Here is a 24,167-nt window from a genome sequence, read left to right as displayed (position 1 = left end):
CTCTGTCATTTACAGGCTGAGCGCTGACAAACAAAGCAGTCCGTTGTCCTGAGCTGGACCCACAGAAACACAGTAATCACTCACTTCACTTCACTGGCTTGTTGGTTAGGCAAAGCACATCTACAAAGATGCGCGCACACATGTTTACACACACACACACACACATATACATACACACACACACACACACACACACACACACACACACACGTGCGCGGAACAGCAGAGAATAGCTTGGCCCCAGGAAACTGCTGTTAGGTAACAGTACTCAAGTGAAAACATTCACAAAGCACATACACACACTTCGTCACTGTGGTTCAGTGCCATTCCAAGTGAGTTTGCTCACATGTCGCAGATCTCTGTGGGAAACAGTTCTGACTGTTATTGATCTTTGTCTGGCAGTAGGTCTTATTTGACCTCCTGCTTTCAATGCCCAGGAATTTCCTTTGAGCTATTTATGGCTCATATTCTTGGGTAAATGGTTGGAGATGGGCTATGGGTTCAGATTTGTCAATCACAACTTACTTCAACCAACTTAACTTGGTAATAAAAAAAATTCTGTTGACAGGGATAGTCCTAGTCTAGATAAGGCGTACATGGGGCCCAGGGCAGCTGATAGTTTATTCAGCTTCTCATTGTCTCTCTTTCCAGATAAGCTGTACATGGGTCCAGGCCAGCTGTACCAGGACCTGCAGAACCTCATTCACGACCTCAGCCTGGTCAACCAGATCTCCAGCATGATCGGTAGCCTCAAGGGAAACTACCAGGTGAGCAGCATTTATCGCTGCATTCATTTTAAGGCTTGTTTTCCGTGAGTGAAAATACAAGTACAGTGGGGCAAAAAAGTATTTAGTCAGCCACCAATTGTGCAAGTTCTCCCACTTAAAAAGATGAGAGGCCTGTAATTTTCATCATAGGTACACTTCAACCATAACAGACAAAATGAGAAAAAAAAATCAGAAAATCACATTGTATGATTTTTTAAAAATGAATTTATTTGCAAATTATGGTGGAAAATAAGTACAGTGCCTTGCGAAAGTATTCAGCCCCCTTGAACTTTGCGACCTTTTGCCACATTTCAGGCTTCAAACATAGATATAAAACTGTATTTTTTTGTGAAGAATCAACAACAAGTGGGACACAATCATGAAGTGGAACGACATTTATTGGATATTTCAAACTTTTCTAACAAATCAAAAACTGAAAAATTGGGCGTGCAAAATTATTCAGCCCCTTAAGTTAATACTTTGTAGCGCCACCTTTTGCTGCGATTACAGCTGTAAGTCGCTTGGGGTATGTCTCTATCAGTTTTGCACATCGAGAGATTGACATTTTTTCCCATTCCTCCTTGCAAAACAGCTCGAGCTCAGTGAGGTTGGATGGAGAGCATTTGTGAACAGCAGTTTTCAGTTCTTTCCACAGATTCTCGATTGGATTCAGGTCTGGACTTTGACTTGGCCATTCTAACACCTGGATATGTTTATTTTTGAACCATTCCATTGTAGATTTTGCTTTGTTTTGGGTCATTGTCTTGTTGGAAGACAAATCTCCGTCCCAGTCTCAGGTCTTTTGCAGACTCCATCAGGTTTTCTTCCAGAATGGTCCTGTATTTGGCTCCATTCATCTTCCCATCAATTTGAACCATCTTCCCTGTCCCTGCTGAAGAAAAGCAGGCCCAAACCATGATGCTGCCACCACCATGTTTGACAGTGGGGATGGTGTGTTCAGGGTGATGAGCTGTGTTGCTTTTACGCCAAACATAATGTTTTGCATTGTTGCCAAAAAGTTACATTTTGGTTTCATCTGACCAGAGCACCTTCTTCCATATGTTTGGTGTGTCTCCCAGGTGGCTTGTGGCAAACTTTAAACGACACCTTTTATGGATATCTTTAAGAAATGGCTTTCTTCTTGCCACTCTTCCATAAAGGCCAGATTTGTGCAATATACGACTGATTGTTGTCCTATGGACAGAGTCTCCCACCTCAGCTGTAGATCTCTGCAGTTCATCCAGAGTGATCATGGGCCTCTTGGCTACATCTCTGATCAGTCTTCTCCTTGTATGAGCTGAAAGTTTAGAGGGACGGCCAGGTCTTGGTAGATTTGCAGTGGTCTGATACTCCTTCCATTTCAATATTATCGCTTGCACAGTGCTCCTTGGGATGTTTAAAGCTTGGGAAATATTTTGTATCCAAATCCGGCTTTAAACTTCTTCACAACAGTATCTCGGACCTGCCTGGTGTGTTCCTTGTTGTTCATGATGCTATATGCGCTTTTAACGGACCTCTGAGACTATCACAGTGCAGGTGCATTTATACGGAGACTTGATTACACACAGGTGGATTGTATTTATCATCATTAGTCATTTAGGTCAACATTGGATCATTCAGAGATCCTCACTGAACTTCTGGAGAGAGTTTGCTGCACTGAAAGTAAAGGGGCTGAATAATTTTGCACGCCCAATTTTTCAGTTTTTGATTTGTTAAAGTTTGAAATATCCAATAAATGTCGTTCCATTTCATGATTGTGTCCCACTTGTTGATTCTTCACAAAAAAATACAGTTTTATATCTTTATGTTTGAAGCCTGAAATGTGGCAAAAGGTCGCAAAGTTCAAGGGGGCCGAATACTTTCGCAAGGCACTGTATTTGGTCACCTACAAACAAGCAAGATTTCTGGCTCTCACAGACCTGTAACTTCTTCTTTAAGAGGCTCCTCTGTCCTCCACTCGTTACCTGTATTAATGGCACCTCTTTGAACTTATCAGTATAAGAGACACCTGTCCACAACCTCAAACAGTCACACTCCAAACTCCACTATGGCCAAGACCAAAGAGCTGTCAAAGGACACCAGAAACAAAATTGTAGACCTGCACCAGGCTGGGAAGACTGAATCTGCAATAGGTAAGCAGCTTGGTTTGAAGAAATCAACTGTGGGAGCAATTATTAGGAAATGGAAGACATACAAGACCACTGATAATCTCCCTCGATCTGAGGCTCCATGCAAGATCTCCCCCGTGGGGTCAAAATGATCACAAGAACGGTGAGCAAAAATCCCAGAACCACACGGGGGGGACCTAGTGAATGACCTGCAGAGAGCTGGGACCAAAGTAACAAAGCCTACCATCAGTAACACACTACGCCGCCAGGGACTCATCCTGCAGTGCCAGACGTGTCCAGGCCCTTCTAAAGTTTGCTAGAGAGCAATTGTGATGATCCAGAAGATGATGGGGAGAATGTCATATGGTCAGATGAAACCAAAATATAACTTTTTGGTAAAAACTCAACTCGTCGTGTTTGGAGGACAAAGAACACCATACCTACTGTGAAGCATGGGGTGGAAACATCATGCTTTGGGGCTGTTTTTCTGCAAAGGGACCAGGACGACTGATCCGTGTAAAGGAAAGAATGAATGGGGCCATGTATTGTGAGATTTTGAGTGAAAACCTCCTTCCATCAGCAAGGGCATTGAAGATGAAACGTAGCTCGGTCTTTCAGCATGACAATGATCCCAAACACACCGCCCGGGCAACGAAGGAGTGGCTTCGTAAGAAGCATTTCAAGGTCCTGGAGTGGCCTAGCCAGTCTCCCATAGAACATCTTTGGAGGGAGTTGAAAGTCCGTGTTGCCCAGCAACAGTCCCAAAACATCACTGCTCTAGAGGAGATCTGCATGGAGGAATGGGCCAAAATACCAGTAACAGTGTGTGAAAACCTTGTGAAAACTTGAAAACATTTGACCTCTGTCATTGCCAACAAAGGGTATATAACAAAGTATTGGGAAACTTTTGTTATTGACCAAATACTTATTTTCCACCATAATTTTACAATGTGATTTTCTGGATTTTTTTTTCTCATTTCTTCTGTCATAGTTGAAGTGTACCTATGATGAAAATTACAGGCCTCATCTTTTTAAGTGGGAGAACTTGCACAATTGGTGGCTGACTAAATACTTTTTTGCCCCAGTGTATATTATTTTCCTGTGTGTAAATATGTCCCTGAGGTTTTGATGTGTCATGTCGAGCTGTGGCCCCAGCTGACAGAGCGAGAGAGAGGGCCCTGACAAACACTAGTCTAATATACAGTAATTTGCCCAGACAGCGCTGTGTGGTGCTGGACTGTGAGACTTAACTAGCCAGTGTTTGTCTATGTGAGTCCTGTCAGAGACAGAGGGCATAGTGGTGGGGGAGCAGAGAACAGGCCAGAGGCACACAGAGAGACATGTGTTTCACACACACAACACCGAGGGGGAGATTTGTGGTCAATTTGTAAGAGCTGGTGTGTGGAGTCAATCTCTGCTCGCCCAATGGCATGATTTGAAAACTAGATCTATTAAGGTTTTCATCTGACATTATGGACAATGTTATAAGCAGTGTCTTGTGGTAATACTTTCTGACTCTCTTTTTTTCTCCCTTTATCCCTCTCTCTTGTAGAACGTTAACCCTACGGTGGCCCATGACTGGGTGTCGGGTCTGCAGCGTCTCATTCTGAAGAAGGAGGAGGAGATCCGGGCTGCAGATCGCTGTAGGATCCAGCTGCAGCTGCCTGGCAAACAGGACAAGTCAGTGTCTCACCCACATCACTCTCTCTCTCACACACTAGGTCAGGGCCCTATGTCCTCACTCCCTCACTGTCCCCTCTCACCATCCAGGAATTGGGAACATTCCGGTGGATAAACAACTTGAGTTTTGTTCTAATCTGATCTCAGGGGTATGATTTGGGTCTGTTCGAGCTCTTTGCTCTCTGCTGTGGATCAGTGTGTCTCTCACCTCAGAGAAGACAGTGCCGCTGTTTCATCCACTCATTACTATAGGAGAGTATTCCCTCCACATGGTCCTTCCATGGCCCACTGGCACCTTGAACTTGTTGACTCTCACTCTGCCGGCTGTTTTTAACTGGTCAAATGACCTTTTTATACTCCTGGGCATTGCGTTTTGAGACGCTGCTGTCATTCCTCTCTGATCCCTCCATCTAAAAAACACCACATTCCAGAGAGAGAGAGTGTAAGGCAAGATGCATGCCAGAGAGATCCTCCCTGGGGATTTGTTATTTACGTTAGCTGTTATAAACACTGTTGGCTTCCATTACCTCACATCCCTGTCTGTCTGCTGTCTCTAAGGCCCTTTTCACACGACGACAGACTCTCTAGAGGTTTTGAGAGAATACCCTCTCAACTTTTTTAATAATGTAGCAAGTTCGCAAATCCACGTCTCCAGCGCCGTCCCCGGAGGTAGCGCATGACGATCGCCCGACAATTGCCCCCCTCCGAGCAGGGCAGTGTGATCAGAATTGTCTCGTCCAGCCCAACACTCCTGCAATATATAAATTGTAATAGCAGAGTAATAATTTTCAAACAACTGAAATGTAGATATCGTCCTAATATATAACAGAACTGTTTTTTATTTTCAGAACTGTTATTTTAACCGCTTAAAAATGTTCTTTTACATTCTGGGCATTTTTTTTCCCCAGTCCCATAATAAATGCAACAAAGTGCTTTTGTAAAACTGTCACAAACTTATTCCAGTGTCTGCCTGCCAGCTGAAAATCTGTGTAGAAATACCTGCCCCTCTTTCCGAAGCATGCATAGTCTACTGTAGCTACTGACGTTTCAGGCGTGATTCAGAAATTAGGGAGAGAAATGTTTAATTAGAGAACAATATATTAACTTTTTCAAGTCTAGTTAAGGATACTATAGTTATCAGGTTTCACATTGAATTTATTAACTACGAAAAGTAAGATTTGTTTTTATTTTAATTCTGGTGCTGCTCTACACACACAATCTTGTTAGCAAGCTAGCTAGCTCTGGTCTGGCTCTCAAACTGAAATGGAACTGAGAGTCATGGTCAAGGGCTAGCTCTGGTCTGGCTCTCAAACTGAAATGGAACTGAGAGTCAAGGTCAAGGGCTAGCTCATTGTTATGTTTGGAGGAAAAAGGGGGAGGCTTGCAAGCTGAAGAACACCAACCCAACCGTGAAGCACGGGGGTGGCAGCATCATGTTGTGGGGGTGCTTTGCTGCAGGAGGGACTGGTGCATGTCACAAAATAGATGACATCATGAGGGAGGAAAATCATGTGGATATATTGAAGCAACATCAAGACATCAGTCAGGAAGTTAAATGCTTGGCTGCAAATGGGTCTTCCAAATGGACAGTGACCCTAAGCATACTTCCAAAGGTGTGGCAAAATGGCTTAAGCACAACTAAGTCAAGGTATTGGAGTGGCCATCACAAAGCCTTGACCTCAATCCTATAGAACATTTGTGGGCAGAACTGCAAAAGCGTGTGCGAGCAAGGAGGCCTATAAACCTGACTCAGTTACACCAGCTCTGTCAGGAGGAATGGGCCAAAATTCACCCAATTTATTGTGGGAAGGCTAACCAAAACGTTTGCCCCATGTTAAACAATTTCAAGGCGACGCTTTCAAATACTCATTGAGTGTATGTGAACTTCTGACCCACGGAATGTGATGAAAGTAATAAAAGTTTAAATAAATCATTCTCCTTTTTATTCTGACATTTCACATTCTTAAAATAAAGTGGTGATCCTAAGACGGGACATTTTTACTAGGATTACATGTCAGGAATTGTGAAAAACTGAGTTTAAATGTATTTGGCTAAGGTGTATGTAAACTTCCGACTTCAACTGTATATTATACCTACATTTTCAGACGCAATTAGCTTTGACCACATGTAGGCCAAATTATTTGATATTTATAAAAATAAAGCCCAATGAAGTAATGTTTTAAGTCAGCTAGCCCTACTGTACTTTTATATTTGTATGAGAGGGATTGTAGGCCTAATTTTTCATTTTTGATAGGCTAACGTTACTTGATGAAGACCGGCTGTTAGCAACTCTGCTCTTGAAGATAAAATGTAATGAGTATAGCCTTCAGACGAGAAAATAAACCCTTTTATTTTCTGCACGTCCGTGTGTATTGTTGCGTTATTCAAGAGTGTGATGTGGTTTGGTTCCATTTTTCAATCGTGTAATATGGTTAAGATGAAAAGTCGCGTGCATAGTTGAGGCATGCTGGCTAGTGCCTGTACTGGGATATTTTATAGGGATCGTTACGGTAAATATCCGTTGCCTAGCGCCAAACCCACATGACGTTCCTTTTGTGGATGTGAATTTAAAAGTTCATGTACATATTATGTCAATTGAAATGTCAGTGCGCTGCCTCCAACTTTTGTCAATGAGAAAAGCCCCTAACGAGTGCAGGATCACATGTCCTTTCAGCTGTTAGGGTCACACAGATCCCCCGACAGCAAGCCATGACACCCACCATCTCTGATTTGTTCTGTAGTTAGAAACGGATAAGATAAGCATTCCGGAAAAATTATTTTGTTGAAATAGAATATTCTATAATTATAGTACCAAAAATCCAATTTGGACCAAACTCACGGGCACGCCAGCCCCCCTCCCAACAACGAGTATATAGTAACAGCTCTCTATATTTGTCAAGTAGTATCTTCATCTTATGTAATGTATTAGTCATTAAAGTTGTTGGGTTTATGTCCCATCTCACATCCTCATATTACGAGTTTCTGACCACTAGATTGTGCTGTTCCTGCTATTAGCTGATTATTTTTTTTAAATTGAAGTGAATGTCGTGATGCAGAACCATTAATACACTCCAGGATTCAATCTCTATGCAATAGACTCTATGTAATGGATACTGTCAGTCTCAACAATGCCGTCTGTCATTTATCTCTTCTCTCTCTCTCCCTCTTAGCAGGTCTGGCAGGGCCACATACTTTCCTGCTGTGTTCAATACCTTCTCTCCAGCCATCAAACAGTCCTGGATCAGTAACCTGCAGATGGCCAAGCTGGCTCTGGGTATGTCTTAGTCTGGCCTCAGTCACAATCACAGACCCAATGCGCTCTGTCTGTTTGTGTTGGATATTTTGTGTTCCCTATTGCTTCTCCCCACTGCCTCTTGTCACTTTGTAGTTCCATAGAGGACTGTAGTGAGTGTATGCAGCGGGGACAGCCTCTCTCTGCCTCACTGCCCTTTTCCACTTGTGATTATTTTAAACTGCCACTGGCTTTGTGGCTCATTTCCAAACTCAAGGTTTAGTTGCATAGCAATGGGTATTTAAAAATCTGTGTTTACCAAGAAAATATCATGAGTTGAAATTCACTTTTTTCCAGCCCTGGCTCATTGGACTGTAAAATGGATTGTAAAGTTATAACTTCTGAATCTGGTGTTCAGATTATGGAATTGGGTGTTATGTAACATATTTGGAAATGTAATATTTCACAGTTTGAATTTAGGATCACTGCTCCACAGTGGAGATAGTGTTCCTCTTAGAAATGAAATTATGTGTGTGTTAACAGAGGAGGACAATCTGCAGGGCTGGTTCTTTGCGGAGGATGATGGTAACCAGATCAAGAAGCAGAAACATCCTCTCCTGCTCAGGCAGATGCCTGTGGTCATGTCCAAACTACAGGAGTTCAAGGTGGGCATCACCTCCCCCATACCACCTCTGTCAGCCATGGGCAGGGTCAATGGCTCCATCTAAAGATGACCTATCCCTTGACCGCATCAATCATTTGTTACAATGCCATGTAGGAAACTAGTACAATCTACGTACACCACTCTTCACGTTACATGTGTAAGTCTGTTTCTCTTTATCTCTGTCAGGTGGAGTGTGCGGTCCATAACCCCGAGCCCCACATCAGCATAGGGAGCACAGCAGACACACCTGCACTCGGACACGGCTGTGTGTGGGTGAGTAAGACACCTGGCTTTCTGTCATTTGATGGCACTTTACTTGAACCCTTGGTAATAAGATCTAAACAACAATTGAAGTCATAGATGTTATACAAGAGATTGTCAATGGACAGCATGGACATCCATGTATGTACATAATTGCATTACAAATGATGCCAACTTAGGTCTGTTGTGCTTTTTTTGACTAAAATGGCGCCGAAAGAAATGGCAGCAGTTTTACGGGTGCCCAACCAATTGTGCTATTATGTTGTTTTTTTGCGTTATTTGTACATAATGTTTCTGCAACCGTATCTTACGGCAAAAAAAAAGCTTCTGGATATCAGGACAGAGATCACTTACCTTGGATTAGATGAAGAGCTTCTGGATATCAGGACAGCGATCACTCACCTCGGATTAGATGAAGAGCTTCTGGATATCAGGACAGAGATCACTTACCTCGGATTAGATGAAGAGCTTCTGGATATCAGGACAGAGATCACTCACCTCGGATTAGATGAAGAGCTTCTGGATATCAGGACAGAGATCACTCACCTCGGATTAGATGAAGAGCTTCTGGATATCAGGACAGAGATCACTCACCTCGGATTAGATGAAGAGCTTCTGGATATCAGGACAGAGATCACTCACCTCGGATTAGATGAAGAGCTTCTGGATATCAGGACCGAGATCACTCACCTCGGATTAGATGAAGAGCTTCTGGATATCAGGACAGAGATCACTTACCTTGGATTAGATGAAGAGCTTCTGGATATCAGGACAGAGATCACTTACCTTGGATTAGATGAAGAGCTTCTGGATATCAGGACAGAGATCACTCACCTCGGATTAGATGAAGATTTTTTTCTACAACAAGGAGGACACACAGGACATTCTCCGAACACCCGACAAGGCCAACAATCCAGTTATTTGCAAGAGGAGGAGACGCAGGTACAGAGGACACAGAGCGGGATGCCTCGTGAGGATCCACAGAAGGCGAGTGGGAAAGCTGCCGTTACAGTTGGACAATAATTTAGACGAGGTACAATTACGAATGTCCTTCCAACGGAACATCAAAAACTGTAATATCCTATTTTTCACAGAGTCGTGGCTGAATGTTGACATGGATATTCAGCTAGCAGGATATACAATGCACCGGCAAGATAGAACAGCACACTCCGGGGGTGCGAGGGGGGGGGGGTGGTCTGTGCATATTTGTAAACAACAGCTGGTGCACAATCCAAGGAAGTCTCTAGATTTTGCTTGCCTGAGTATCTTGTGATAAATTGCAGGCCACACTACTTGCCTAGAGTTCTCAGCTACACTTTTCGTGGCTGTTTATTTACCACCACAGACAGATGCTGGCACTAAGACCACTCAGTCAGCTGTATAAGGAAATAAGCTAACAGGAAACCACTCACCCAGAGGCGGTGCTCCTAGTGGCCGGAGACTTTAATGCTGGGAAACTTAAATCAGTTCGTCCTCCGACCGCAAGGCACGATAGAGGGTACTGCGTACGGCCCAGTACATCACTGGGGCTAAGCTGCCTGCCATCCAGGACCTCTACAACAGGTGGTGTCAGAGGAAGGCCCTAAAAATTGTCATAGACCCCAGCCACTCCAGTCATAGACTGTTCTCTCTACTACCACATGGCGAGCGGTCTAAGACAAAAAGGCTTCTCAACAGTTTTTACCCCCAAGCCATAAAACTCCTGAACAAGTAATCAAATGGCTACCCGGACAATTTGCATTGTGTGCCCCCCCAAACCCCTCTTTTATGCTGCTGCTACTCTCTGTTTATCAAATATGCATATTCACTTTATCTGTACATTCATATACATACTACCTCAATTGGCCCGACCAACCATTGCCCCCACACATTGGCTAACCAGGCCATCTGCATTGTGTCCCACCACCCGCTACTCTCTGTTCGTCATATATGCATAGTCACTTTAACCATATCTACATGTTCATGCTACCTCAATCAGCCCAACTAACCGGTGCCTGTATGTAGCCTCGCCACTGTTGTAGCCTCGCTACTGTTATAGCCTCGCTACTGTTGTTTTTCACTGTCTTTTTACTGTTTTTATTTCTTACCTATTGTTCACCTAATACCTTTTTTGCACTGTTGGTTAGAGGCTGTAAGTAAGCATTTCACTGTAATGTCCACACCTGTTGTATTTGGCGCACGTGACACTTTGATTTGTAACCTGTGCCAATTATTGCGAGTAGCCATTTTACTCATCAGCTTTAAATCCCTATAAAAAAAAGCTTTCTTCCACTCCCAGTGAGATCGGATTGAACAGAGGCCCTTTCATTCATGAGCAATAACTCTGAACCAGTGGCATATTTACTGTATGTATCAGTTTGAGAGCCTCTTAGCTGTGTGTATTTACTTCAGTGGCAGGGATAACACATCCACAGTTCTGTGACTCCAAATGTACTCCAGTGATGGACTGTTCTCATTACAATGACGGCTCCCACTTTTCCATTGTAAATGACTCACTGTTGGCCTGGATTTGAGAGGGCTGTTCTCTCCCACTCTATGCTCCTATTGGTCAGTCTGCTGTACAGTTTTCTGCTGGAGTGGTTAAAAGCGTTAATGTTTGTTGTCGTGGTTGTTGTTTCCCCATTTTTTATCTCCTGATGAGGTCAGAATTAGAAAGCTCTGTAGAAAGGATTGTATTTTCTAGCTGGGGCATGGAGTCTTTCCTGGTCAGGTCATGTGGTCATGAAAAACGTATTTCCCTACTACTAACTGTTACTACTCCTAACCCCTGTTCAGGTGGCGAGCTGCACCAACCAGATGGGTCAGATAGCCATCGTGGCCATGCAGAACTCCAGCCCCAAGGTGACAGAGTGTTTCAATGTGGAGTCTCGGATCCTGTGCATGGCTTATGTACCCATGGAGCAGAGTACCCAGGAGAATAGGATGGGGAACCCCGAAAATAACCTCTCCTTAGTGGGGAAGGCCAGTGACAACCCTACTGTCTGCCTGGGCATGGAGGAGGGCAGGTATGTGATGTCAACAGATTATGTAGTCATAGCCTACTCTGGGTTCTGCTGTCAGCTAAATAAATCTACTCATTGATTTTATTGTATTTGATTTAGAAACACAGCTCATGAAATCACTTCACAACCTTTCTCTGCCTCTGCAGTATCATAGTCTATAAGAGCAGCCAGCAGTCCAAGAAGGTGCGTCTCCAACACTTCTTCATCCTCGACAAGTCCACCGTGACCAGCCTGGTGCACCAGAAGCAGTGTTTATACGCTGGCCTTGTGAGTGGCTCAGTTGCCATCTACTCCAGAGCACAAGGTGAGGCTTGTTCTAAAGGCTGTCTGTTTCTGAACACTAGAACTGCCTTTCCGCCTATAAACACCCGCTAGAGACCGTTGCCGGGTTGTTACCTTTAGCATATGCGTCAGATGCATATCAACCCGCATGGTGCAGCAAACATGAGCACCAATGGTTGATAAATAGTGCATAAACTACACTATACAGTGCCTTTGGAAAGTATTCAGACCCCTTGACGTTTTTCACATTGTGTTACGTTACAGCCTTATTCTTAAATGGATTACATTTAAAAAAAAATCTTCAGCAATCTACACACAATACCCCATAATGGAGTTCCTCTGTGGAGATGGGAGTATCTTCAGAAGGACAACCATCTCTGCAGCACTCCACTAATCAGGCCTTTATGGTAGAGTGTCCAGACAAAAGTCAGTAAAAGGCACATGACAGCACGCTTGGAGTTTGGCAAAAGGCACCTAAAGACACTCAGACCATGAGAAACAAGATTCTCTGGTCTGATGAAACCAAGATTGCACTCTTTGGCCTGAGTGCCAAGATTCATGTCTGAAGGAAACCTGGCACCATCCTTACGGTGAAGCATGGTGGTGGCAGCATCATGCTGTTCTTCAGAGGCAGGGACTGGGAGACTAGTCAGGATCGAGGGAAAGATGAACGGAGCACAATACAAAGAGACCCTTGATGAAAACCTGCTCCTGAGTGCTCAGGACCTCAGACTGGGGCAAAGGTTCACCTTCCAACAGGACAATGACCCTAAGCATACAGCCAAGACAACGCAGGAGTGGCTTCGGGACAAGTCTCAATGTACTTTAGTGGCCCAGCCAGAGCCCGGACTTGAACCTGATCAAACATCTCTGGAGAGACCAGAAAATATCTGTGCAGCAATGCTCGCCATCCAACTTGATGGAGCTTGAGAGAATCTGCAAAGAAGAATGGGACAAACTCTCCAAATACAGGTGTGCCAAGCTTGTAGCGTCATACACAATAAGACTTGATGCTGTAATCACTGCCAAAGGTGCTTCAACAAAGTACTGAGTAAAGGGTCTGAATACTTATGTAAATGTGATTTTTAAAAATTAAGATTTCGGGTAATACACAAACCCGTTGCTGACGGGTGTATAAAAATGAGCACACACCCATACAATCTCCATACACAAATATTGGCAGGAGAATGGCCTTACGTTTTATTTATTTTATTTATTTTACCTTTATTTAACCAGGTAGGCAAGTTGAGAACAAGTTCTCATTTACAATTGCGACCTGGCCAAGATAAAGCAAAGCAGTTCGACAGATACAACGACACAGAGTTACACATGGAGTAAAACAAACATACAGTCAATAATACAGTATAAACAAGTCTATATACAATGTGAGCAAATGAGGTGAGAAGGGAGGTAAAGGCAAAAAAAGGCCATGGTGGCAAAGTAAATACAATATAGCAAGTAAAACACTGGAATGGTAGTTTTGCAATGGAAGAATGTGCAAAGTAGAAATAAAAATAATGGGGTGCAAAGGAGCAAAATAAATAAATAAATAAAAATTAAATACAGTTGGGAAAGAGGTAGTTGTTTGGGCTAAATTATAGGTGGGCTATGTACAGGTGCAGTAATCTGTGAGCTGCTCTGACAGTTGGTGCTTAAAGCTAGTGAGGGAGATAAGTGTTTCCAGTTTCAGAGATTTTTGTAGTTCGTTCCAGTCATTGGCAGCAGAGAACTGGAAGGAGAGGCGGCCAAAGAAAGAATTGGTTTTGGGGGTGACTAGAGAGATATACCTGCTGGAGCGTGTGCTACAGGTGGGAGATGCTATGGTGACCAGCGAGCTGAGATAAGGGGGACTTTACCTAGCAGGGTCTTGTAGATGACATGGAGCCAGTGGGTTTGGCGACGAGTATGAAGCGAGGGCCAGCCAACGAGAGCGTACAGGTCGCAATGGTGGGTAGTATATGGGGCTTTGGTGACAAAACGGATTGCACTGTGATAGACTGCATCCAATTTGTTGAGTAGGGTATTGGAGGCTATTTTGTAAATGACATCGCCAAAGTCGAGGATTGGTAGGATGGTCAGTTTTACAAGGGTATGTTTGGCAGCATGAGTGAAGGATGCTTTGTTGCGAAATAGGAAGCCAATTCTAGGTTTAACTTTGGATTGGAGATGTTTGATATGGGTCTGGAAGGAGAGTTTACAGTCTAACCAGACACCTAAGTATTTGTAGTTGTCCACGTATTCTAAGTCAGAGCCGTCCAGAGTAGTGATGTTGGACAGGCGGTTAGGTGCAGGTAGCGATCGGTTGAAGAGCATGCATTTAGTTTTACTTGTATTTAAGAGCAATTGGAGGCCACGGAAGGAGAGTTGTATGGCATTGAAGCTTGCCTGGAGGGTTGTTAACACAGTGTCCAAAGAAGGGCCGGAAGTATACAGAATGGTGTCGTCTGCGTAGAGGTGGATCAGAGACTCACCAGCAGCAAGAGCGACCTCATTGATGTATACAGAGAAGAGAGTCGGTCCAAGAATTGAACCCTGTGGCACCCCCATAGAGACTGCCAGAGGTCCGGACAGCAGACCCTCCGATTTGACACACTGAACTCTATCAGAGAAGTAGTTGGTGAACCAGGCAAGGCAATCATTTGAGAAACCAAGGCTGTCGAGTCTGCCGATGAGGATGTGGTGATTGACAGAGTCGAAAGCCTTGGCCAGATCAATGAATACGGCTGCACAGTAATGTTTCTTATCGATGGCGGTTAAGATATCGTTTAGGACCTTGAGCGTGGCTGAGGTGCACCCATGACCAGCTCTGAAACCAGATTGCATAGCAGAGAAGGTATGGTGAGATTCGAAATGGTCGGTAATCTGTTTGTTGACTTGGCTTTCGAAGACCTTAGAAAGGCATGGTAGGATAGATATAGGTCTGTTGCAGTTTGGGTCAAGAGTGTCTCCCCCTTTGAAGAGGGGGATGACCGCAGCTGCTTTCCAATCTTTGGGAATCTCAGACGACACGAAAGAGAGGTTGAACAGGCTAGTAATAGGAGTGGCAACAATTTCGGCAGATAATTTTAGAAAGAAAGGGTCCAGATTGTCTAGCCCGGCTGATTTGTAGGGGTCCAGATTTTGCAGCTCTTTCAGAACATCAGCTGAATGGATTTGGGAGAAGGAGAAATGGGGAAGGCTTGGGCGAGTTGCTGTTGGGGGTGCAGTGCTGTTGACCGGGGTAGGAGTAGCCAGGTGGAAAGCATGGCCAGCCGTAGAAAAATGCTTATTGAAATTCTCAATTATGGTGGATTTATCAGTGGTGGCAGTGTTTCCTATCTTCAGTGCAGTGGGCAGCTGGGAGGAGGTGTTCTTATTCTCCATGGACTTTACAGTGTCCCAGAACGTTTTTGAGTTAGTGTTGCAGGAAGCAAATTTCTGCTTGAAAAAGCTAGCCTTGGCTTTTCTAACTGCCTGTGTATAATGGTTTCTAGCTTCCCTGAACAGCTGCATATCACGGGGGCTGTTCGATGCTAATGCAGAACGCCATAGGATGTTTTTGTGTTGGTTAAGGGCAGTCAGGTCTGGGGAGAACCAAGGGCTATATCTGTTCCTGGTTCTAAATTTCTTGAATGGGGCATGTTTATTTAAGATGGTTAGGAAGGCATTTAAAAAAATATCCAGGCATCCTCTACTGACGGGATGAGATCAATATCCTTCCAGGATACCCCGGCCAGGTCGATTAGAAAGGCCTGCTCGCAGAAGTGTTTCAGGGAGCGTTTTACAGTGATGAGTTCGTTTGACCGCTGACCCATTACAGATGCAGGCAATGATCGCTGAGATCTTGGTTGACGACAGCAGAGGTGTATTTAGAGGGGAAGTTGGTTAGGATGATATCTATGAGGGTGCCCGTGTTTAAGGCTTTGGGGAGGTACCTGGTAGGTTCATTGATAATTTGTGTGAGATTGAGGGCATCAAGTTTAGATTGTAGGATGGCTGGGGTGTTAAGCATGTTCCAGTTTAGGTCACCTAGCAGCACGAACTCTGAAGATAGATGGGGGGCAATCAGTTCACATATGGTGTCCAGAGCACAGCTGGGGGCAGAGGGTGGTCTATAGCAGGCGGCAACGGTGAGAGACTTGTTTTTAGAGAGGTGGATTTTTAAAAGTAGAAGTTCAAATTGTTTGGGTACAGACCTGGATAGTAGGACAGAACTCTGCAGGCTATCTTTGCAATAGATTGCAACACCGCCCCCTTTGGCAGTTCTATCTTGTCTGAAAATGTTGTAGTTTGGAATTAAAATTTCTGAATTTTTGGTGGTCTTCCTAAGCCAGGATTCAGACACAGCTAGAACATCCGGGTTGGCAGAGTGTGCTAAAGCAGTGAATAAAACAAACTTAGGGAGGAGGCTTCTGATGTTAACATGCATGAAACCAAGGCTATTACGGTTATAGAAGTCGTCAAAAGAGAGCGCCTGGGGAATAGGAGTGGAGCTAGGCACTGCAGGGCCTGGATTCACCTCTACATCGCCAGAGGAACATAGGAGGAGTAGAATAAGGGTACGGCTAAAAGCTATGAGAATTGGTCGTCTAGAACGTCTGGAACATAGAGTAAAAGGAGTTTTCTGGGGGCGGTAAAATAGCATCAAGGTATAATGTACAGACAAAGGTATGGTAGTATGTGAATACAGTGGAGGTAAACCTAGGTATTGAGTGATGAAGAGAGAGATATTGTCTCTAGAAACATCATTGAAACCAGGAGATGTCATTGCATGTGTGGGTGGTGGAACTAATAGGTTGGATAAGGTATAGTGAGCAGGACTAGAGGCTCTACAGTGAAATAAGCCAATAAACACTAACCAGAACAGCAATGGACAAGACATATTGACATTAAGGAGAGGCATGCTTAGTCGAGTGATCAAAAGGGTCCAGTGAGTGGAGAGGTTGGTTGGGAGTCACGGCGATTCAGACAGCTAGCCAGGCCATCGGTAGCAAGCTAGCATAGGATGGAGGTCTGTTGTTAGCCACCTCTTGCGTTCCGTCAGTAGATTAGTGGGGTTCCGTGTGGTAGAGGGGATTAATCCAAATCACACAACAACAACAAAAATAAAAACAATAGATATAGTTATAGAGGCCCAAGAAGAAAACATAATAAAAATAAATAAATTGTCCGATTGTCTATTCAGATAGCAGCCGGTAAGACAGCTAACGGTTAGCAGGCCGCAGATGGGCGTTCAGGTAACGTCGCGACGGAGGAGCCAGCCGGATCTCCTTCGGGTAGATAACGTCGGCAGTCCAGTTGTGAAGGCCCGGTGGGGCACCGCGTAGGCAGTAAAACGGGTCCGGATAGGTGACTGCAGCCCAGGAGTGATTGATGGAACTCAGGAGTGATTGACAGAGCTGGCTAGCTCTGGAATAATTGATGTTTGCTCCGGAATCGACGAAGGCCGATAGTCACATGGATAGCAGCTAGCTAGCTGTGAGATCCGGGTATGAATGTCCAGAGAGCAGTCGAAATCCAGGGACATGGAGAGAAAAATTGGTCCGGTATGTTCCGTTCCGTTCCGAGCCGCGCTGCGCCGTACAGAACTGGCGATAGATTTTCGAGCTAAAGGATAGCTGATGACCACAAACCGTGGTTAGCTGAATACTAACGATTTGCCAGTAAAGAAGCTAACTAGCTTCTGAACTAGCTACCGATTAGCTTCTGGCTAGTTTCAGGCTAGCTTCTTGGAGTTTCTGGCTAGCTTCTTGGAGGATTACAGATTTGAGGTAAATAATACTTTTTTATAAATATAAATTGGTGAGGCGGGTTGCAGGAGAGTGTTTTGAAGATGAGTTGATGAAAAATAAAAATAAAATGTATGTGAAAAAAGTTGTAAATATACATATATATATACAGGACACGACAAGACGAGGACAAAAGACGTCTGAACTGCTATGCCACCTTGGAGCGCCTTACTGAAGAGCTCCGAGATCATCAATGTGGCACCGTCATAGGACGCCACCTTTTCAACAAATTTCTGCCCTGCTAGACCTGCCCTGGTCAACTGTAAGTGCTGTTATTGTGAAGTGGAAACGTCTAGGAGCAACAACAGCTCAGCCACAAAGTGGTAAGCCTCACAAGCTCACCGAACGAGTCCACCGAGTGCTGAAGTGCATAAATTGTCTGTCCTCGGTTGGAACGCTCACTACCGAGTTGCAAACTGCCTCTAGAAGCAACGTCGGCACAATAACTGTTCGTCGGGAGCTCATGAAATGGGTTTCCAATTCAGAGGAGCCGCACACAAGCCTAAGATCACCTTGCGCACAATGCCAAGCGTCGGCTAGAGTGGTGTAAAGCTCACTGCCATTGATGAATCACACTTCACTATCTGGCAGTCCGATGGACAAATCTGGGTTGGCGGATGCCAGGAGAACGCTAACTGCCCCAATGCATAGTGTGCCAACTGTAAAGTTTGGTGGAGGAGGAATAATGGTCTGTGGCTGTTTTTCATGGTTCAGGCTAGATCCCTTAGTTCCAGTGAAGGGAAAGCTTAACGCTACAGCATACAATGACATTCTAGACGATTCTGTGCGTCCAACTTTGTGGCAACAGTTTGGGGACGGCCCTTTCCTGTTAGTTTCCCTTACAATAAATTTGATTAGTAATAGTTATAATAAGCAGTCCTGTAACAGCTTATTTTTATAAAGTAAAATGTAAAAGAGAATGGTATCAACACCCAAGACACATGGTCAAATGATTTGCTGCTCATAAATAGGCAATACACAAACTCCTTACACTGCCTTTATAAATTAAATCACCCTCTTTATCATTCAGTTCGGCCTAATTTAAATTAAATTGTTAAGGTGCACAATTACCACCCATTCATCCAGTTGTCATTCATTCAGTGAGGAGAGACAGACTCATTAGCATGTGGCTGGGTACCAACATCCTACAGCACATTGACTTGGTGGGTTAAGTTAGGACTAGGTGTGAAAGAAACTGGTAAAAAGGCTTTAAATACTTTTCTGTTTGTGATAATAATTTTTTTTAAAGACACATGAGCAGTGTAAAATACAAACAATTAGGTCCTGCTCCTTCCCTGACTTTTCCTATCTTTTTTTGGATGCTGCTTTTTTTTTACATTTACAAAATCAAACGTCAGTGGCCGTTGGTCTATGCTGTTTTTTTATTTAACCTCTATTTAACTAGGCAAGTCAGTTAAGAACAAATTCTTATTTATAATGATGGCCTACCAAAAGGCCTCCTGCAAGGACGGGGGCCTGGGATTAAAATCAATAAATAAATACAATATAAATATAGGACAAAACACACATCACAACGAGAGAGGCAACACAACACTACATAAAGAGATACCTAAGACAACAACATAGCAAGGCAGCAACACACGGCAACACAACATGGCAACAACATGGTAGCAACACAAAACATGGTACAAACATTATTGGGCCCAGACAACAGCACAAAGGGCAAGAAGGTAGAGACAACAATACATCACACTAAGCAGCTACAACTGTCAGTAAGTGTGTCCATGACTGAGTCTTTGAATGAAGAGATTGAGAAACTGTCCAGTTTGAGTGTTTGTTGCAGCTCGTTCCAGTTGCTAGCTGCAGCAAACTGAAAAGAGGAGCGACCCAGGGATGTGTGCTTTGGGGACCTTTAACAGAATGTGACTGGCAGAACGGGTGTTGTATGTGGAGGATGAGGGCTGTAGTAGATATCTGTGATAGGGGGTAGTGAGGCCTAAGAGGGTTTTATAAATAAGCATTGACCAGTGGGTCTTGCGACGGGTATACAGAGATGACCAGTTTACAGAGGAGTATAGAGTGCAGTGATGTGTCCTATAAGGAGCATTGCTGGCAAATCTGATGGCTGAATGGTAAAGAACATCTAGCCGCTCGAGAGCACCCTTACCTGCCGATCTACAAATTATGTCTCCGTAACCTAGCATGGGTAGGATGGTCGTCTCAATCAGGGTTAGTTTGGCAGCTGAGGTGAAAAAGGAGCGATCATGATAGAGGATGTCTAGATTTAACTTTTGTCTGCAGCTTTGATATGTGCTGAGAGAAGGACAGTGCACCATCTAGCCACACTCCCAAGTACTTGTATCAGGTGACTACCTCAAGCTCTAAAACCCCCGAGAGGTAGTAATCACACCTGTGGGAAGAGGGGTATTCTTCTTACCAAACCACATGACCATTGTTTTGGAGATGTTCAGAACAAGGTTAAGGGTAGAGAAAGGTTGTTGGACACTAAGAAAGCTTTGTTGTCGAGCATTTTGTTACGGTTCATTGAAATAGGTATACTTACATCCATGGTACTAGCTAAATTAGCGTAACCAAACACAAAATAAAAATGTTTTCATTTAAATATATTTGTGTTTTATGCCCAAGTGTTCTGTGTTTATTTAGCTCTGTAGCTCAGTTGGTAGAGCATGGCGCTGCGCCAGGATAGTGGGTTTGATTTCTGGGACCGTTTGGGGAAAGCCCTTTCCTGTTTCAGCATGACAATGCCCCCGTGCACAAAGCGAGATCCATACAGAAATGGTTTGTCGAGATGGGTGTGGAAGAACTTGACTGGCCTGCATGGAGCCCTGACCTCATCACCATCGAACACCTTTGGGATGGATTGAAACGCCAACTGCGAGCCAGGCTTAATTGCCCCACATCAGCTCCTGACCTCAGCAATGTTCCAACGTGTAGTGGAAAGCCTTTCCAGAAGAGTGGAGGCTGTTATCGCACCAAAGGGGGATCTACTCCATATTAATGTCCGTCATTCTGGAATGAGATGTTCCACGAGCTGGTGTCCACATACGTTTGGTCATACAGTGTACTGTAAAGAATGAATTGCATGAAGAAATATTCATGGAAATGTAATGATAGTTATTTGTTTAGATAGTCAAGGATATGTGTTGTACAATTCTGCAAAATCCTAGACAGAAATGAGGCCTAAAGCCAATTTTTCTTTCTTTTACAATAAAATTGTTAGTGTAATCCATTTGATCAACTTTATTTGTAGATTTCATTAGTAATGGATTTATAGTAATAAATAAAATCTAGTTACAGCTTCTTTTGACAAAGTAGAAGTGCAAAACATATAAATATAAATATAAATAAATATAAATATATATAAATATAAATAAATATATATAAATAAATATAAATATATATATATAAATATATATATATATATATAACCTACCAGGTGAAATCATTTGCTGTATTCCTAAACAAAAAGGACCAGTGGATGGATAATTTTAAAGGATGAATTGCATAAATAAATAACATATTTTAAGTTTGTTACAAGTTTTTGTTTAGTTGCAATGCTGCCGCATGAGTGGTCATGTGCTCAGAGCATGGACAACACGGATGTTCTTAGAAATAGTGACATTTAGAAATAGAGCTACACCTCTTGAGTTATGAGCGTTATTTGACAAAGGTAAGTGTAATAGAAATGACAGGATATCTTCTGATACTATATAGCAATCAAAATGTTTTACCTGCATGTGACTCTGCAGGAAGATATGATCAATTGATGATCCTTTCCTTGCATCTGTAAATTACCAGATGCGCCCATCTCTTCATGTACAATTTTGACAACTGATAGGCCTAATGTTGGCAGTCATCAGATTATTGTCAATTTGATAGGCTAGCTCTTATGTGTGAAATTAGTTTCGGTATAGTTTATGTGTAGTTTCGATGGGCCGGCTGGCATAGTCTGTTTCCTTCTCATCAAGTTGGATAGAGTCAAGGATATCTTTTGCATTATTCTTAAGGTCTACTGCAACACATACCATGTTTTTGTTTCCTTTACAATATATTTGAGTAGTAATAGAATTACAGTAAATAAAACAGCCCTGTAACAGCTTATTTTTATAAAGTAAAACATAAAAGAGAGTGGTATAAATCTGCAAGGCGCGGTCAAATTATTAACTGAGCGCCAACACTGATAAATAGGCACAACACAAACTCACCATTACACTATTGTTGTTCTAAATGAAATCAACCTCTTCACCCTCATCATTCAGTTTGGCCTAATTTGACGTAACTTGCACAATTCTATCCATTTGTCATTTCATTCAGTGGGTTGGCATCGTTTGCTTGGCTTGATAGACTCGAGGATATGTGTTGCATGATTCTTAATGCCTACTGCCACATGTAACCTGTTTTAGTTTCCCTTTACGATACATTCGGTTAGTAATACAGTAGACGGGGATGGGCGGTCATTACATTTTGTCAGCCGGTGATTGTCAAGCAAATAACTGCCGGTCTCACGGTAATTGACCGTTAATTAACATAAATACATTTAGCATCTCCTGGTTTCCACGCATAGCCTACTGATGCAGCCTTTACGAACGTCTACATTTTAAAGTCTAATAAATCCATGTAATATAGCCAACACCAGGTATTCCCAAAAAAAATCCAACGGGAGGGGCTATACTTTTGGGCGAGGTTTTTTTTTTTTTCTCTCACCTGAGTAGCCTCATTTCACTGCCAAAAAATATAATTAAACCATCTAGTTCAGCGACATAACAACACAATGTCAAATACAGATAGCATAGTCAAATAGTTAACATCCAATCACATTAACCGTTACTCTCTTGCGGGAATTCCACTAACGGTCTGTATGTAGCCAAACGTAGCTGCTGCTCATTCCGTTTGTTGGAAAATTGATGAATGGTTAAAAAAAAGTAAGGTCCGTGTTCATAGAGACACATACCAGCTCTACAGGTAGTACTGCTACTACCAGCAGTACTACACCTGCACCTGTTGACGACACAAGTTGTTCTGCTTCCACGACCACATCCAATGCTAGCATCAGTAATTCTACATGTGTTGTTAGCCCAGCTAGCATGGACACTGACAGTGGTGAATCTGATGCAGCCGAAGATCTACTGCCCCTTACCTGGGAAAGCACCGAACAACAGACCGGGACATTGGATCATCGAAGAGGCCAAATATGATGATAACTACATTGCGTTGGGGTTCACTTACAGTATATCGGGACTAGTGCCTTTCCTCAGCCACAGTGTGTTTATATGTGCAAAAGTACTATCTCACAACTCGATGAAACCATCACTTTTGTGCAGACATTTAGAAACATAACATGCCAATTTGAAAAATAAGCCACAGGAGTTTTTTGAGTGAGAATTAAGATGACTTTCGAGTAGTAAGACATGTATAAAAGCAACAGATACCATTAATAAGAAGGGGCTAGAAGTGTCTTTATATAGTGAGCTAGTGAGTGGCTTGAACAGGGAAGCCCCATACTATTGTGGAGGACTTCATTCTTCCTGCTGCAGTGGATATGGCTGGGACAATGCTGGGGAAAAGGCCCAAAAAACTATACAAACAATGCCTTCATCAAACAACATTGTTTCACAACGCATCAGTGACATGGCAGGAGATGTTTTGAAACAATTACTGCTTCGCTTAAAAGCCAGTGAATTCTATGCGTCACAGCTTGATGAGTCAACAGACGTGGCAGGTCTGGCACAGCTCCTGGTATATGTCCGTTATGTTTATGGGGGTCAATTAAGGGAGGCATCCTCTTCTGCAAACCAGGACAACAGGAGAGAATATTTTCAAAGTACTGGATAGCTCTGTGACATCAAATGGACTTTGGTCAAGATGTGTTGGTATCTGTACAGATGGCACAAAAGCCATGCCAGGAAGACATAGTGGAGTGGTAATGCGCGTGCAAGCAGTTGCTCCCGACGCCACTTGGGGTCAGTGGAGCGTCCATTGAGAGGCTCTTGCTGCCAAGGGAATGCCTGACAGCTTGAAAGATGTTTTGGACACTACAATGAAAATGGTTAATTTTGTTAAAGCAAGGCCCCTGAACTCTAGTGTATTTTCTGCACTTTGCAATGATATGGGCAGCAAACACTTTTTTACAACATACAGAAGTGAGCTGGTCATCAAGGGGCAAAGTATTGACGTTTTTTAAATTGAATTGAGAGACGAGCTTAATGTTTTCTTTACTGACCATTTTCACTTGTCTGACCGCTTGCATAATGACGAGATTCTCACACGACTGGTCTGTCTGGGTGATGTTTCTTCTCGCCTGAATGATCTGAATCTAGGATTACAGGGACTCTCCACAACTATATTCTATGTGCGGGACAAAATTGAGGCTATGATTAAGAAGTTGGTGCTCTTCTCTGTCTGCATTAACAAGGACAACACA

At 43.3% G+C, this 24,167-nt stretch overlaps 1 protein-coding gene across 4 annotated transcripts in view; it reads left to right on the top strand.

The window, feature by feature from the left end:
- The window catches only part of LOC112256566 (rho guanine nucleotide exchange factor 10-like), a 99,367-nt gene that overhangs the window by 42,327 nt on the left and 32,873 nt on the right, over nucleotides 1-24,167 (top strand). For 2 of the 4 annotated variants that reach the window (XM_042325463.1, XM_024429888.2), the window contains 7 exons: nucleotides 652-767; nucleotides 4,428-4,555; nucleotides 7,729-7,829; nucleotides 8,331-8,452; nucleotides 8,638-8,724; nucleotides 11,488-11,717; nucleotides 11,861-12,018. In XM_042325463.1, coding sequence (XP_042181397.1) covers nucleotides 652-767; nucleotides 4,428-4,555; nucleotides 7,729-7,829; nucleotides 8,331-8,452; nucleotides 8,638-8,724; nucleotides 11,488-11,717; nucleotides 11,861-12,018 — 942 coding nt within the window. Of the gene's footprint in view, nucleotides 1-651; nucleotides 768-4,427; nucleotides 4,556-7,725; nucleotides 7,830-8,330; nucleotides 8,453-8,637; nucleotides 8,725-11,487; nucleotides 11,718-11,860; nucleotides 12,019-24,167 lie in introns of all 4 variants that reach the window. The other 2 variants (XM_042325462.1, XM_042325461.1) reach the window with 1 other exon arrangement.

This window comes from Oncorhynchus tshawytscha, linkage group LG08 (assembly GCF_018296145.1).
Source record: "Oncorhynchus tshawytscha isolate Ot180627B linkage group LG08, Otsh_v2.0, whole genome shotgun sequence".
Classification (NCBI taxonomy): domain Eukaryota; kingdom Metazoa; phylum Chordata; class Actinopteri; order Salmoniformes; family Salmonidae; genus Oncorhynchus; species Oncorhynchus tshawytscha.
The sequence above is the reverse complement of the archived record's forward strand: the minus strand, read 5'-3'. Positions and strand labels throughout refer to the sequence as shown.